Source organism: Panthera pardus, unplaced genomic scaffold (genome assembly GCF_024362965.1).
Source record: "Panthera pardus isolate Hobbes unplaced genomic scaffold, ASM2436296v1 HiC_scaffold_25, whole genome shotgun sequence".
NCBI classification, from domain to species: domain Eukaryota; kingdom Metazoa; phylum Chordata; class Mammalia; order Carnivora; family Felidae; genus Panthera; species Panthera pardus.
The window spans coordinates 20,828,863-20,845,391 of record NW_026526821.1 but is presented as its reverse complement, the minus strand read 5'-3'; the positions used below and the strand labels follow the sequence as shown (position 1 = coordinate 20,845,391).

At 50.8% G+C, this 16,529-nt stretch overlaps 1 protein-coding gene across 3 annotated transcripts in view; it reads left to right on the top strand.

The window, feature by feature from the left end:
* Window positions 1-15,739, top strand: part of DHX35 (DEAH-box helicase 35) — a 66,303-nt gene extending 50,564 nt beyond the window's left edge. For all 3 annotated transcript variants that reach the window (XM_019458504.2, XM_019458502.2, XM_019458501.2), the window contains 7 exons: window positions 365-459; window positions 2,366-2,443; window positions 3,950-4,079; window positions 6,218-6,299; window positions 8,160-8,231; window positions 10,875-10,986; window positions 14,509-15,739. In XM_019458504.2, the coding sequence (XP_019314049.1) occupies window positions 365-459; window positions 2,366-2,443; window positions 3,950-4,079; window positions 6,218-6,299; window positions 8,160-8,231; window positions 10,875-10,986; window positions 14,509-14,553 (614 nt within the window). In that variant the 3' untranslated portion in view covers window positions 14,554-15,739. The remainder of the gene's footprint in view (window positions 1-364; window positions 460-2,365; window positions 2,444-3,949; window positions 4,080-6,217; window positions 6,300-8,159; window positions 8,232-10,874; window positions 10,987-14,508) is intronic.
* The last annotated feature ends 790 nt before the right edge of the window (window positions 15,740-16,529 follow it).

Below are 16,529 nucleotides of genomic sequence, written 5' to 3'. Positions count from 1 at the left end.
ACAGAGGGGAGACAGCCCACACACTCCCTGCTGCCCCTCTGTTCCCTCTTGGGTTTTGGCCAGGATCCTCTGTCCACATGGGAGTAGGGAACCGGTGTGGAGCGGACCTGCCCCGAGTGACGCGGCCCCCTGCCCTCCCGCCCCCGTCAGCTGCTGAGCCCAGAGGCTGTGCTTTCTCAGAATCCTCCCAGGCCTGCTTTCACCGGGGCCACATACGGGACGTTAAGTTCAGCAGGGGAAAGTGTTCATGTGGAAATGTATGACTTTGGTTGACACTGTGGTGTAAGGAAAATAACAAGATGTCTTTCACTTCTCAGCGACACAATATGTGTTTGAAATCAAACGTGCTTTTTTTGTTTTATAGGAAATTTTGGCTGTTCTCAGGAAATTCTAAGCATTGCAGCCATGATGCAAATCCAGAATATCTTTGTGGTCCCCTCAAACCAGAAGTCTCAGGCAGTAAGTTCAGCCTTTTCCCCAAGCCATTCCTACCTAAGTCTTTATTCTGGGCTTTCCTTGTTGAAAGGACCCCGGAGCCACCGATGACAGGGCTGTGCAGATGGAGTCTGTGTGCATTCGCAGTGTTTGCCTGACATTGTGCCTCATTCCGTTGTATCTTCGTAAACCTGGAAGGTAGACACCGTTCTCACCATTTTTAGAGGTGGAGGCCCAGAAAGGTTAGGTAACTCGTCTGTGATTGCACAGCCATGGGGCAGTTGCCTTTCACAGTCCAGAGACTCCGGTCTTACCTGTGTCCCGCCAACTTCCCCATAAGGGAGACGGGCCTTCAGGCTGCTCCGGGACAAGCCGGGTGGCACACACTAGTGACGTGATGAGTCGTGCCTAGGCACAGCAGGCTGCTTTTGGTGGAGGGGCGCTCCGAGCCCAGGAGACGGCAGGGCCCCCCGCCTGAGGCCCGGCACCAGACAGCACTGCAGGAGTGGGTGCTGGGGAGACTGGGGAAGTCAGCCCCTGGCGGTGAGGCGGGCCAGGTGAGGTTGGGATGGTTCCTGCGGGAAGAGGCCGAGAAGCGGCCGCCCTGCACACACGGGAACTCAGCTTGGGTGTGTGCCGGGGAAGAGAGACTTTCTTATGGGCTGGTGTCCCCTTCCCTGACAGTCGTGTCATATGTTGTAAAGTTTGCCTGTCCCTGTGCCTGGTGGTTATGTCCATTTCCTCCATTGTTTTTTTGTTTGTTTGTTTGCTTTTCTATTATCTTTTTTTTCCTTTTTTTCTTTTTATTTATTTATTTTTAATGTTAATTTCAAAGGACAGAGAGACAGAGCGTGAGCAGGGGAGGGGCAGAGAGAGGGAGACACAGAATCCCAAGCAGGCTCCAGGCTCTGAGCTGTCAGGATAGAGCCCGATGCGGGGCTCAAACCCACAGACCACGAGATCATGACCTGAGCTGAAGTCGGATGCTTAACCGACTGAGCCACCCAGGCTCCCCTGTTTGCTTTTCTGTTAATCTCACGCTCCTCCTTCAGAACAGGCAGACTCATTTCCAAGGTGAGGAACCTGAGGTCCTGACCGCCATATGTCTGAAATGGCAGCACGTCCCCGTGGCGGTGCACCCCCTCCGCTGCCCTGCTCTCCTCTAGCGCTTCTTACCACCTGCTCTAGTATATGTTTGGCTCGTTAACCTGTTGGGTTTTTGCTCCCACCCCTGTTTGATTCACTGTTACATTCCAAGTGCTTAGAACAGCGCCTGGCCTCTGGTGGTGCTCAGGAAATACCAGTCAATGAAGGAATGGATGGAAGGCAGGGAGGCGGGTAGGTAGGTTGGTTAATTATGTGCTATTTGAGGCAAGGAGAAAATTGTGCAGATGAGTGTATTTGTGAGCTCAAACCTGTATCGTACGTGCTGCTTCTTGAACTCCCGGGAGCAGGGTGGTGTTGCCCAGGAGGTAACAGAAAGGAAAATTGAGAGATGGGGTCTGAAAGGATCGTGCAGCTGGTAATAGCCCACAAATACAGTGTCTCCCACGCGCCAGACAGCTGCCCCCGCCCAGCCCCCTAGAATTTACGTTCTAGTGGGGGCTGGAGGGGTTCTTCTGGAAGAGGTGGTGTTGACTGCACAGAGGAGGAGAGAGACGAGAACGCTGACATCTGTCTGACATCTGTGGCCGGTGTTACAGTGAATCACCTTAATCCTACAACAGTCTCGATGGGTTTGATACCCTGATTTGACAGATGAGGAGGTTGAGGAAGAGAAAGGTTACATCACTAGTCAGGTTTTCAGGGAAGGCAGAGCTAGCGTCGGTGCAGACCAGGTCTTTCTGACTACGCAGGCCATGAGCTGCTCACCGCGTGATGTTAGCTCCCGGTACAGGAGGCTCACAGGAGTCAACTTTGTTCTTTCCAGATGCGAGTGCACCGAAAATTTGCTGTGGAGGAGGGTGATCATCTTACTATGCTCAACGTGTATGAAGCGTTTATCAAAGTAAGCACAGCTCCCACCCAAAAGGCCCCTCCACCCCACTCGAGGTGAGCTAGGAGTGGGGAGTCCAGAGGTTCAGTTTATAAAGGAATGACCGAGAGACCTCCTATCTTCCTATTAGATTATTGCCAGGACTTCTGATCCACGGGCGGGGCCCCTGCCAGTGTCCGTGGTGCGCTTTTGCCTGGAAGAACGCACGAGTCGCCCTGGCTTTCCCCTGCCTGGAGACGTGGCCGGCTGGCCATGCCCCTCCAGGGCCCGCGCTCTCCCTACTGCCTCACACCCGCCGGTGATGCTGGTTCGCACTAGCCGGCATCTGAATACCAAGTCCTGTTCTATTTTCTGCCAAATAAGCGAGGCCCTGAGTGGCATCTCCAGAGCTGTCTCTGGGCGTGTGAGATGACGTGACAGGCCGTGGGTGGGAGGGGCGTGTGGTGAGGACCCGTGTCTGTTCACACGCCGTACCCATATTTAGCCGTAGGTACTGTTCATTTTTATTGTGTTTTTCTGGAATATTCTTAACATTTTGTAAAACTAAGCAAATAATGCGGCTTGAAATTGTCACTAAAAACCGCTGAAAAGCTGTCCTGACAGCTCTAAAGCTGATGAAAACCATAAGAAATCTCTTATATATAGGAATGGGTGGGAGGGGGAAATTAGATGCTTCAGGTTTTCAGTATCTTGTATCATTTTCTTAAATACTTTCTTAGAAGAGGGGAGGTACTGAATTTTTGTTTTGCCAGAGATCTAAGGGAGATTATTCAGTTAATGAACAGTCTTCAGAAAAGCCCCATCTCTTAACTGAGATCATGAATTATGAGTTACTTCAGTTAGAATTCGTTTGTACCGGCACAGCGTGCCGTCTGCAGTCTGAGGCTTCCTCAACCAGGGGAGGGCAAGCACAGGTCTACACCATCGTCGTGCGGAGTTGCCTCCGAAAGTCTGTGAATTACATCTTCTTATGTGAAACATCGTCCTTTCTGGCTTACGGCATAATTTCAGACATAACATTCCCACGGCAGTAACTCAGTGTAAGACATAATGATCATGCTTAGGAATGTAGAATAAAATTAAGCACTGTTGATAGAAAAATCATACTTTGGGGATAAATAATAATAACTTGCACATTATTTCTAGATTATCAAGTGCTGCTCACCTGTAGTCTCGCAGATTGATAAACTCGGAGAAAGTTGACTTACAAAGTTAATTGACAAAGACCCACAGGGAAGTGGTTCTTGCTGATAATTTGCCACCCGGGTGGGTATTTCAGATAGGAAACAACTGCTTGTCAGCACGTTCTCCTTTGCCCTTGAGCGCAGGGACTGAGCTGGAAGAGCAGTCACACGGTGCACGGTGGTCAGCGCCCGTTTAGGGAGGTGGGGTCGAAAGGGGCCCGTCGGCACCGGAAGCTCTTGTCCCCATGAGGAAGCGGTGCGCCTCGCAGCTTAGCCGTGGTCGAGAACTTGTCTGTGTGTCTCTCACTCACCCTCTGTCTCGGTCGCCCTGCAGCACAATAAAAACTCTCAGTGGTGCCAGGAGCATTTCCTGAATTACAAGGGTCTTGTCAGAGCTGCGACAGTACGAGAGCAGTTGAAGAAGCTTCTTGTCAAGTTTCAAGTGCCCAAGAAATCTAGCGAAGGTAAGAGCAGGCCACCTCTCCCGGGGGCGCCCCTTTCTCTGCTGCTCACTCACACCCCTGGACATGCTGGTGTGGTGCTGATGTGCGGCACGGGGCTCACAGGCATGTGTCGGTGAAAAGCTGAGCGTGTAAAAGTAGCCTGTTTTTTCTAAGAAGGTCCATTTTTATTTCTGAGGGTTTTTTTTTTTTTTTTTAAGTTTATTTATTTGTTTTGAGAGAGAGAGAGAGGGAGAGAACATGAACGGGGGAGGGGCAGAGAGGGAGAGGGAAAGAGAGAGAATCCCAAGCAGGCTCCTCACTTGTCACACACAGGGCTTGAACCCACAAACCGTGAAATCATTACCTGAGCTGAAACCAAGAGCCGCCTGAAGTTAGTTGATCTAGCGCCTGTCACTTAGCAGACAGATGACAGCCTTACTTCTACATCTGTGTTTCCTAACCTGTTTTTCATTATCAACCCCTCGGTCAGGAGAAAAGTTACATGAAATTAAAATTCTTCCTGGTGGCGCCTGGTGGCTCAGTCGGTTGAGTGTCCGACTTTGGCCCAGGTCATGATCTCACAGTTCGTGAGTTCGAGCCCCACATTGGGCTCTGTGCTGACAGCTTGGAGCCTGGAGCCTGCTTCAAATTCTGTGTCTCCCTCTCTCTCTGCCCCTCCCCAGGTCCTGCTCACACTCTGTCTCTGTCAAAAATAAACAAACTTAAAAAAAAAAAAAAATTTAAAAAAATAAAATAAAATTCTTCCTAACGAGAGAAGTTAAATACGAAGGAGAATAAGATTCTGTAAAGTAGGGTTGAGCCTTGGTGGGCCATAGCCATTGTAATATCTAAGATTTTCCCCCTTCCCTGCCCCCAAGAGCCCATTTTCATCCCTTTGGAAGTGATGTCACCCTGATAATGATAAGAATGTATGGTCTACGTAGAAATTTCTTTTGGGCAGCAGTTGGAGAGAAGAGACTAAATCTTGGATCAGATTGTGGTTAGAAATGTAGATTTGAGATTTATCAGTTCTGTGCTGAGGAACAATAGAGAAAATCATGGAAACACAGTAAATTACACATTTGAAACTTCTAGATGTTAAAGAAAATGCAAATAATGAAAATATTTTCAGCAGATCTAAGAGATAAAAAATTAAAAAGCTTATCATAGAATGAGTTCCTTTAACATGCTCCAAAAAAACACTAGTTTCCAAGTTGATAAATGGGCACAAGTTGATAAAAAACTCACAAAAGAAGAACTACGGATAGTAATTGATAAACATACAATAAAAGAAGGGGTGCCTTTTTGCCAAAACATTGCCGGTAAGAATGCAGTGAAACTGACATTGTTCTGCACTGTTGATGGCTCTGTAAATTATACCACCTTTTGGGAACTTATTTACGGACATACTGTATTTCATTGGCTCTACGATGCCGTCATTTGTAAGGCATGCTGTTATTTTATGTACCACTAAGAAAGAAAAAAGTACTGTCACGTATAATTACAAAATGCTGTCCTGATTTCAGTGAGTTAAAGGGGAAAAAAAGAGTGAACCTTAGAATGAATGAAATACCGTATGTCATAAGCCACCTCCGTGACCTTATGCTTTGCATAATAATTTGGAATGCATCCTGTGGACATCATCTCATAAATGGTCAGGCTGTATCCTTGGAAGATGATCACTGTAGCAATACAGATGCCAATCAAAATGGAACATTTGGAAACTTGCAAAGAATTACGTGCAGTAGCTCATAACCACAGAAATAACGTTGTGTCTTGCGGAAGAAACGTTATTCGCACAAGATTGTCTCCTAAAAAGGAGTTTTTGGTCACTGGCCAGCCTGTGGTGTGCTCTCTTGGGTTCTGGTGCCCAGCCTTGGTTGGGTCATCCTGTGGCCTAGGAAGGTTGGGGCATCCCAAGTTAAAGGGACAGTTCAGCGTGCTTCCCTCAACAGCCAGTTGTGGGCGGGTGGGGCCTCCATGGATACTGCCAGGGCAGGCATCCGGCACCGGGAGGCATGGGGCTGGGGCTGGTTCAGGACGGGGTTTCAAGGAGGCTCGAAACAGCCTTGGGTGGGGCCTCACAGCACAGGCTTGAGCGGGCAGAGTATAGGGCAGGCCGGGGGCTCACGCATCACTCTGTTTGCCACCTTGTACAGGTGATCCGGATCCCGTCCTGAGGTGCCTTGTTTCGGGATTCTTTGCCAATGCAGCAAGGTTTCATTCCACCGGAGCTTATAGGTAACTAGTACCTTGCAAAGTCATTTGTTAAAGGAGAAATCTTAAAAATGACCCAGCCCCCTTAGAAAGCTGATGTGCCAGCAAAGTACAGAAATTAAGTTAAATAAGTTGTCTTTATCTGCCTGCTTCCAGAGGTCAGTTGAGATTAACTACATAGCTTTAAGCATAATATCTTAACTTCACGGAAATGATTCCCAAATATTTAGCCCATCCATAGGTTGTAGAAAGATGACAATTACAAGCCTGGAGGCTGGAAATGTTTCCATTCTAATAACAGAATAATACAACCAGAAGGGACTATTAGAGACTGTCTTTCCAGGAGAAGCTCCCTTGGCCGTCGGCAGTTGGTCTCTAGCGATCTGGGGGACCGAGACCCCGGCCTGCCCTGATGCACCGTAACTTTGGTCTGTGGGTGTTGGCAGGTGTTTCTTCCGGCGCTGGATCTGCCTGTTGCCCCAGACCACATCCCATTTCTTACAGTTCCACTTTCTGGGCAGAAAATCACTGGTCACCAACACCCTCCTAATAACCTCAGAACCTCGGCCGTTCTGCTCCAGAACTTCACCGGAACCTGTTCAAAGTACATCTGTTCTTTCAAACGGGAGCAATCCAAAGGCTTTCTCCCCGACTTTTCTTTGCATTTCCTCCTCATACTATTTTGTCATTACCCATCTTCCCTCAGAAAATACTCTGTTCCCATTCCCTGGGGGGAGGTCAGCCACGATGTTCCCTCCCAGACACCGGGCTTTGTGAGCGAGCCCAGAGTTGCACTGAGCTCTGGCAGCCAGGTCTCTTACATCTGCTATCCTAGTAGCTGACTGAGCCCCTGCCCTTGACATTTACCTTTGGTATGTTCTATACCAGTTCCATACTAGTATGGCCAAGTTTTCTAGCCCGTGATCAGTGTCCTGATTCTGTTGCCCGTCATGATGAGCTCCCCCTCCCAGCACTGAGTTGTCCATGTTGGAGGCAACTCTGGGGAGGCCTGTGAGCTTCTCCAGTGAGGCCTGTCATTTTGTTGTCATTTTGATTGTCCCACCTGCCTCAAGGGTATTAATAAGCAATTTCTACCGGTATTGAAAAAATTCTTTCACTGGAGTCCTCAACTAAGGGCTTCATAACAGGGTTTAGTGGTCAGTCAGTTCCTCTGAGACAAAAGTTCAGTGTCAATGAGCTCAGGCCACCTGGTGGCACAGCCAGGACCCCAGCATGTTGGTTTATTACAGATCTGGAGAGGAGCTCACCCATGGTGCTCGAACTGCTTGCCTGGCACCCACAGAAACACTCCATAATTAGGGTTTGGGTGGCAGCATTCTAACGTGTTCGTGCTCTCCTGTGATCGGATCTTACTGTTGTGTTTCTGTAGTTATTTTTTTAGTTAAATTGGATCAAATCCGAGTTGGAATTGGAAATACTGTCTCAGAGAAATGGATGGTCCCATACTTAACCTTCTTCTTCCCCTATTTTTATGTCCCCCATGGTCTTTATCTTTACTACTTTGTGGAATAGAAAAGTTTATAGAGGTAACCATGTATGGTATTTCTCTCCCTAAGGAGATTGTTGTGAAAAAGAACGTGTGTAAGATAAACATAAACGTGGGCAGAGCAGTATGATTCTCATGTTTTTCCCCGAATGGCCACATGCTGTTTTTTTCTCCTCTTCCCTTTTTTGCGTGATTTGTTCTTGACTTCCAGGGGGCAGCGGGCAAGGGGTCAGTCAGGGCTCTAGAGAATATACAGAGAACAATCGGCCGAGTCAAGTATGATCTGCATATATTTGTTGATAATACGAACCATCTGTGGGAGAGTCCTGCTGTAAGTATTTCAAACTGACTTCCGATTAAATTATTCTGTTCGCAAGGACTATCCGTGACGACCATGAATTACATATCCACCCTGCCTCGGTCCTCTACGCAGAGAAGCCGCCTCGTTGGTGAGTACCCCCCTACTCCTTAGCCTAGTAACGGCTCAGAAGGCCAGGCCTGGTTCCCGTTCACCCCTGGGCCCCCGGGCCTGGCACTGTGCCAGGAGTACACATTTGTTGACTTTGTTATGCTGAGTCGTCCACAGGATTCTGCCCTGTCACAGATTTCCTTATGCAAATGGTGATGTTCCTCTGCTCATTCGTGGACTCAGCAAATGTTCGTTTTCACCCACAGACTAGATGCCAAACCCTGCACTGGGCACAGCAGTGTGGAGGCGAATTTGGGTTCTGGGCCACAGGCCTGAGCATCCAGCACCTCAGGACAAGGGCCCGGGGGAGGGGTAGAAAGCACTGAGGTTGGCACCTCATGTGCCAGGGAGAGTGACGGCTGGTTTCGTGGAGGAATCGACATTTGCTCTGGGGCTTGCAGATAGGAGTTGTTGGGCAGGAAAGGATGAGAAGGGAATACAGACTGAGGAAGCAAAGTCATGGGAACGTGAAAGAACCCCCTTTCTGAGAAGTGGGGAGTCATCGGGGCGGCCTGCCCCAAAGTGTTCTGGGAGGGCGGTGCAAGTCTGCGACATGCCTGGAGGAAGAGACACACGCTCGAGTTAAAAGGAGGCAGTTAGACTTTTTTTTTTTAACGTGTATTTATTTTTGAGAGAGAGGCAGCGTATGAGCAGAGGGGCAGAGAGAGAGGGAGACACAGGATCCGAAGCAGGCTCCAGGCTCCGAGCTGGCAGCGCAGAGCCCGATGCGGGGCTCAAACCCACGAACCGTGAGATCGTGACCTGAGCCGAAGTCGGATGCTTAACCGACTGAGCCATCCAGGCGCTTCACGTTTAGGTTAAGTTTTTGTCTGCCCAATTTAATAATAGAGAACTGGAGCCTACCTTTTGTATGTCTTTTTCAAATCTCATTTTTCTAGTAATTCATTTGTATTGTGTTTTACAAAAATAATTTCTTTCCCGACGGATTGGAAAATTTTACAATAACAGCTGGTTCTTCACCACAGCTAGGTGGAGAAGCCTAGGCAAGAGCGTGCCATGTGTGGAGAGGGGAGAGGGGATCACGGCAGGAGAAAGTAGAGGGCAAGAAGGCCCATTGTAAGGTACTTGGCACCCCAGAGTAGTGGTTTCCAAAGTGTCATCTCCAGGTAAGCATCCGATTCACCTGGAAGCCTGTTAGAAAGGAAGATTTTCAGGCCTTGCCCAGCCTTTCTGAATCAGAAGCTGGGGCGGGGTGGGGGTGGGGGGGTGGTCCAGCAGCCAGTTTCAACAAGCCCTCCAGGTGATCTGATGTGGGGTCAAGTTTGAGATCCTGTCCCCAAGACCAAGGAATCAGACTCTGTCCTGTAACCAGTGCAGGTCCAAAAGCTGCTGAGCCAGCGCAGGGCTTGGTCAGTCAGTTCGGGGTTTAGAGATGTTACCCAATGTCGAGGCACCAGGGTGGCTCAGATGATTGGGCATCTGACTTGGTCTCAGGTCATGATCTTGCAGTTCGTGGGTTCAAGCCCCACATCGGGTTGTCTGCTGTCAGCATAGGGCCTACTTCAGATCTTCTCTTTGTCTCTCTCTTGCTCGCTCGCTCTCTCAAAAATAAACAAACATTAAAAAAAAATTTTTTTTAATGGATTAAAATACTCTGTCCATTAGTGTGCAGGATGAGTTGAAGAGGGAAGCGAATCTCCGTTCTAGATCCTTCCCCAAGGGTCTGCTGACTTCGGGATGACTAATTTGGGAGTTGCTTAATTTGGGAGACTTCTTTTTCCTGCTTCATTCCCAAGGAGCCCTGAAGGGCAAAGGGAGCGTGGCTGAATAGGGCCCTTCCTGAGGCAGCCCCGTAACCTTAGGGTGGCCGAGGAAGCACCCTTCCCCTCCTGCTTCTGCAGACGGCCCCCCTTCACTGGATCCGCCCTTCAACAGCTGATTATTTGCCGGCTTCAAAGGGCGCACGGTGGCAGTGTGGCTGGGTGATTATAGTTGTTAGGGGAGCCCCGAATCAGCAGTTCGGGCGCTCAGAAACGGTATCTTATCTAAAAATGCATTCTAAAATCTGGGGATTTGAAGTGATCTTCTTGGTTCTTGGTGTCTTTTACCTCAGCCTCAGGCCAACCCCCCCCCCCCCCCACCTCCTTTTTTCTCTTACGTAGAGGTGTAATTTGTGTACAGTGAGCTCATTGGCACCTGTGCACACCCATGTAAGCCACACTCCAAATAGGATGGAGAATGTTTTCATCTCTAAGAACCTCCCTGTGTCTCTTTAATTTCCATCCCCTTCAGAATCAGGTAGGTCTTTGCTTCTATTTCTACATCTTCTAATAGAGTCAGGTGTTCTGTTGAGAGTTCTGTAAATGCAGACCTGGAATCCGGAAAGGTCCTGTGCTGATAACAGATGCTCAGACACGAGTCTGAACAGACCTGACGTGTCAGACAACAGTCATGTCAGACTGAGTCTCGCCTGTAAAGTGGACACACTTACCCACCCCTCAGGTCATGAGGCGCGAGCGAGCAGCGCGGACGCGTCTGTGTGTGGTCTCTGGTGCACGCGATGGGTCCCTGGTAAACGGGAGGGAACCCGCCGTCTCTGATTGCCGTGGTGCTTGATTTGCATTGTGAGACACAGGAAATCCATGTTCTCTCCTGGTTGCAGGGTCATCTACAATGAAGTCATACAGACCTCCAAGTACTACATGAGGGACGTGACCGCCATTGAGTCTGCTTGGCTGTTGGAGCTGGCTCCGCACTTCTATCAACAAGGAACGGTAGGGGTGAATAGAGACCGTCCCTCAAAACCACCCGTTAGCTGCCTCTCCGTATGTTGAAGTACAGATCGGTGCTCCGCGCCCGTTTAGTGCCCTAAGTTTGTTCCCCCTCAAAAGTGCATGGGGTGAAAAGGTCACTACCATATCTCTGCCCCATTCTGGGTAAAAGCACTGTACCATTTGCTCATCGTGAAGTGCGCTTAGAGGTATTTCTTTAGAAATAATCCCTCCAGCCTAAAAGACAACAAAGAGAATGTATCTTCAGCTCTTCCTCTCCCCCTCTGCTTTTTTTCTTTGAAAGAAATTACATCACACTTTGGACCATGTTCACAAGGAGTGGCACAAATGTTCTCTGGTGAAGATTGCCTCACAAAGAACACAGACAGGTGTGCGAGCTTAAACCCGGCGTGGTTCACACAGTGGTGGGTGATGCTGAGTGCTGGCATTACCGTGAACGTCTGTCCTTCTTCCCTGCCCGGCCCACGCGCAGGGCCCGCAGGGTGGTGAGCCTTGCAGAGGAGACCCATGGTCCTGTTTTCTTTATTTTCACCAAAAAATGGTCTGTTCATCGGGCGAGGGGGGAAGGCCATACATTCTTCTAATAAGATCTTTAACTGAGTGGTGGTTCTATCTGGAAGGCTGGCGTGAAAACAGGTAAACCAGCGTCCACAAACTTCCGTTGACTGATGCTGTTTGGTCTGCGTCCTGTATTTCACTGGATGGTTCAGCGTAATCACACGTCGTGCGGTTATTGGAATGGTTAGAGTGAAGTCCTCCATCTTGCTGGTGGTTTTCTGTCGTCTGAATTAGTTTGGTTTTGTTTTTCGTTTTCTCTTTTTTCCTGCCTTGCTATCTGTTGCCCAGTGCCCAAAGACAGTTGCTTCAGATACTTTTTCAGTTTTACCACTGTGTGCCCCAGAACGGAAAGTCCAAAACCTGTTACGTCATCAGGGTCGTAACCAGACTGCAGTGTCCTCAACCCAAAACTTGGATTGACGGCGCATCTAAAAATGGGGAGATTTCACGATGAATATGGATTTCAAGTTTCTCTCGAAATGTTAAGTCTGCCGGCACTGGGCCCGCATGACCCGTCGGCAGCAATCAGCAGGGGTGAGGAGTGGCTGCGCGCTGTGACTGTCACTGTCCCGGGGCCACAGTCCTGCTTCACTTGTGTATTAATTCACTTGCTCAGCTCTGGGACACATTTGAGTTGTGGCCCCATAAATGGAAAGCTCTTCTCATCCCTTCCCCTCCAGCAACGTCAGGGGACATTGTTCTTCCAGAACTTTCTTACAGTATTTAAATCTTATCCAGTCAAAGGAAAACTATCTCAAGCCTGTATAGTTCTTCACATGTCCTCATACGGATACTTCAGCTGGGAACGAGATCAGCCGCAGGCACTGATCGGAATTCAGAGTGTGTCGCCCGTGCTGGGTCCGGCTGGCAAGAACACACCTGGAGTGAGGGAGCGTCTGCCCCCGAGAACCTTTCGGGTGGGAAACAGCAGAGTTCTGAGGTCCAGGAGACGTGGGCAGAGCCGCCGGCTGGGAGCTGAGAGCGACATGCTAGGGAAGGGCTGGTTCAGGTCGTAGCGTGCGGGGGCTCGAGGGGAGAACCCAGAGCTGTCTTGGACTCGTTCTTTGGGGAGCAGGATTGACCTAGAGGCTGGGTCCTTTTCCCCTCTCAGCTCAGAACCACAGTTGGAGCCCAGCAAGTTAAAGGGCAGAGAGCCCCCAGGAGTTTGAAGAAAATGACAATCGCAGGTTTCTGCACTGGCCTCTTCTCTCCAGATGCCTGTGGTCCACTCATCAGTCCGTTCAGATCACTGCCTGCGATCGGAGTATCTTTAGAGATGCCTGGGCCTCTACAGGTCATCCGGTGCCACACCTTCACTGTACAGGCGAAGGCCCTGAAACCCCCCAAGAACCTCGGTCCCTTCCTACCCAGACGGTTCAGAGGTCCTTCTGTATGAACTTGCCCAGAATGAACGGACTTCTCCAGGAGCCCCTCAGGTCCCAGTGGCTGCCCACATGTGGTGGATGCTCCTTTGTGGAACATAGCGCCCCATGCCCCCCCCCCCAACCCGTGATCCCCGGCTCTGTTCCTGGCACCTGTGGTGACTTTCCATCGCTGTTGTCTTCAGAGTGTCACTCTCACCCTGTGTAGGGGCCTGAAATGGTCCAGAGTCGGCTGTGTTCATACTCAGCATTCTTGTCGGAAACGAGCACCAAAAACGGTCCCACAGGCGTGATGACGTCATCCTCACCCCCAAGCTAAGGGCTGTGAGCGTCTCACGTTAGTTGGAGGGGTCACACTGGGTAAAGTGTGGGGAGGAGAGAAATGACTCCCAGCTGGAGGCAGCAGGGTGACCCATTCAGAGATTCGCCTTCTTGTCCTTAAATTGTATGTCCTGATTCTCAGAGATGCCCTTGGGATCTAGGAAGAACCCTAACCAGGGCCTTTGCAAGAGCCCGTATGGGTCCTTTCTCCAGCTTACGCGGTTAGAAGGAGACTTCTTGTGACTCCCTTAGACTTGTGTCCCACTCACTCCGTCAACTGGTGCATCGTGCTCGGTGGTGTGTGGCATCTTTTGCACCCCGCGCTCTTCCAGGGCCTGCAACTCCCCTTCGGCAGTGGCGCGGCCGCCTCCGCCCACGTGGGTGTGCAGCCGTCGGGTGCTGGGCGTGAGCGTGCTGGGGACTGGCAGTCCGATTGGGAGTTCCTCCAAGATCCCTTGGCTGCTTGTTTGTGACTGTCGAGGGGATACCAGGGATACCTCAGATGGTAAACAGAGGTCCTTTATCAAAAGCATGTGTTTACATACTCTGCCTTAAATGCATATTTCACAGTTTCCGGCACTTCTGACTTTACCTTAGAACATCAAGTCTGATGGAAACCCTAAATCTGTCATCCGATGCCCATGATGATGTTGTACATCGTACGTTGTACTGGTGGAGAGCAACGTTTCTGAAAGGAAAAAAAGGCGTCCTTTTCCTGTGCGCCTTCCCTGCACACGCACTGGCAAGGGGGTGCACGGGGGTCAGTGCCCCGAGCACACGCACTTGCACGCGGAGATGCTTGGTGAAATGATGGATCTCCTTGTTCCTGAGGGGAGGAGGAATGGTTCCTCCATTTCCTGGTTCCTTGACCATTTGCAAAAAAATCCTGGAAACGTGAAGTGACCTGCAGCCTGAGCCCAGTCCCCTGAGCACGGAAGGTGTGGCTGCAGTGCTGTCCCAGGGGCTGGGGCAGAGGGAGAGCATGTTCCATTGACACCTTCCCGCAGAGCCCTGGCTGAGCAGGCTCGTCCGTGGCGGGCTGGGCCTCGGGCTGCTGTGCCTTCCCAAAGCCGGTCCATGGCCTTTGTCCGTCACTTGGGCTTTTTCCCTCCAGACTGTTGCCCGAGCGGCATGGCGTCTGCTGAGAAGGTGTGAGCCAGAGGGTGGCTTTGGTTGTATATGTGGGCGTTGTGAAGTCCGGTCTCTGGGCACCCCTAACTCTGGTGTTTCTTTTCTCTTGCAGCACCTGTCCCTCAAAGCGAAAAGGGCCAAGGTCCAGGACCAGTGAGCAGAGCTCAGCCGCAGGGGCCTCGGTGCCCTCTCCTCCACACTGTGGCCCCCCAGCCCTGGGTAGTGAGCAGGCCCCGGCTCACATGGAATCTTCCACTGTCCTGCAGTGGGCCGCAGCCCATCCGTTAGCCCCTTCCTTCCCGCTGCCTTCCACGTTCGCGTTCCTTGCTGGGATCCCGGGGGAGTCTGTGCATGAGCAGGCATCCCGCTGTGCCGCACCCAGGCCGAGTGGGGGGGGGAGGGCCGGGCTCTCTGCTCACTCAGCACCCTCGCTGACCCAGCATGCCACTTCCAGCAGGCACAGAGTTCTGGCCCAGCTTCCTGGGGAACCAGGAGGAAAGCTAGCCACCGCAGGCAGAAGTGCTGTGCAGGGTGGATGAGGGTTGCTGGGCTGGCTTCGCTTTCCCTGGCGGGGCCACGGCTGTGCTGACCAACGAAGTCCGCTGCCAGGTGTGACAAGCATGCGTCTACGAAGGGAGGAGACCGCACTGCAGTTTCTGCTGGAGTCACTGAGGCGCGTGTCTGGCGGGCACAGGGGCTCCCCAGCTGAGCAGCTTCTGTTCTCCCTCTGTGCCGTGTCCCTGTCTGTACGCGGCAGGAGATGCGCAAGGCTTGGTGATCGGCAGGCAGGACTCGTGCGCACTGTCCTTTGTTAGCAGAGAAGATTTCTCTCTCTCACAAGTGGGCTTAGCTTTCTGTCTGCGTACGACGACACCACGTCCTGATGCCATCAGCTGAGCACCGGTGAGCTCGTCAGCTCAAACCCCGTCGGGAACCCTCTGTCGCAGAAATTCACAACCGTTTAGAGGCTCTAAGCTTCTGTAGCTCAGGAATACAACTTGTATATTTGGTTTTTGTTTGCTTGGGTTCTGTGAGAACACTGGGGCAGTCCCTCCAGCAGGCCCTGGTCTCAGTGCTGCCCCGGGGCTTCTTTGCCGTGATGACGTTTGCGTTTCAGCACATGCCGATGCAGGTGTTTTTCCCCTTACTGTTTCAATGACCTTTATTTTAAAAACATGTAGCTTGAAAATTTATTTTTGTACCGATCTTAGTTTGGATGTGCCACTTTTGGCACCAAATATGTATGTCATTTTTATTTCCATTTTGTAAACATGTAAATAATAGTGATAACTTGTTAATAACAGTAAACCTTTCTACCTAAAGTAAACATGTTCCCTCCCGCCCATGGTACTCGTGGTCTGTATTTTAACATGGTCCAGTGAATTCTGAGAGAGGGGCTGACATTCGCTAAGAAACCTGATGATCTGGTGCACAGTAGCCTTTGAGGCCCCATGGACACAGGAAGCCTCATAAAATGAGGTCGATGGAGCCATGTGCCCTCAGGAGCTCATTCGAGCAAACCATGAGATGTTGTTTAAATAAAGTGCGAAAGAGGTGCTAAGTTTTGCCAGTTTCTGATTGGGATCATTCTGTAGAAGGGTCAGTAAGGTCTGAATTTAGGACCAGGGCTGATCGCAATAAACCGCTGTGGGAGGTGGGAGGAAGAAAAGGCACAAGATCCGAACCCTCTGGGGTGAGGCTGGGGATCCAGAATGGGAGAGTGAATAGGTGGTGGGGGTGGGGCAGTGCACAGACTGGTTGGAGCACGGTGTCACTGGCCACCTCTCCCTGGGTGTCACTGGCTCCGGACACATCTGCCCCTGTACCTCCGCCTCTCAGGGCAGCTCTCAGCAGGGCTGCTGTTACAGGCAGAGAAGGATCGTCACTGTCCGGGGCACAGCCACAAAGGCCCGACCTGGCTGAAGGCCCCCTTCCTGTGTATGAACAAGAATGTAGCTTGTCTGTCAGCCACGTCCCTGCCTGAAGGAGAAAGTGGGGACCGTGGCCATCGTGGCCGCATTGCCTGGCACCCCAAGACTGTCCCCGTGTAGTTTCATGACAGCCAGTTCCCTGGGGCTCATCAGAGGTTTTCAGGTGTTTTTAGTGACATTTCTACAGCACTGAGTGTCTTCC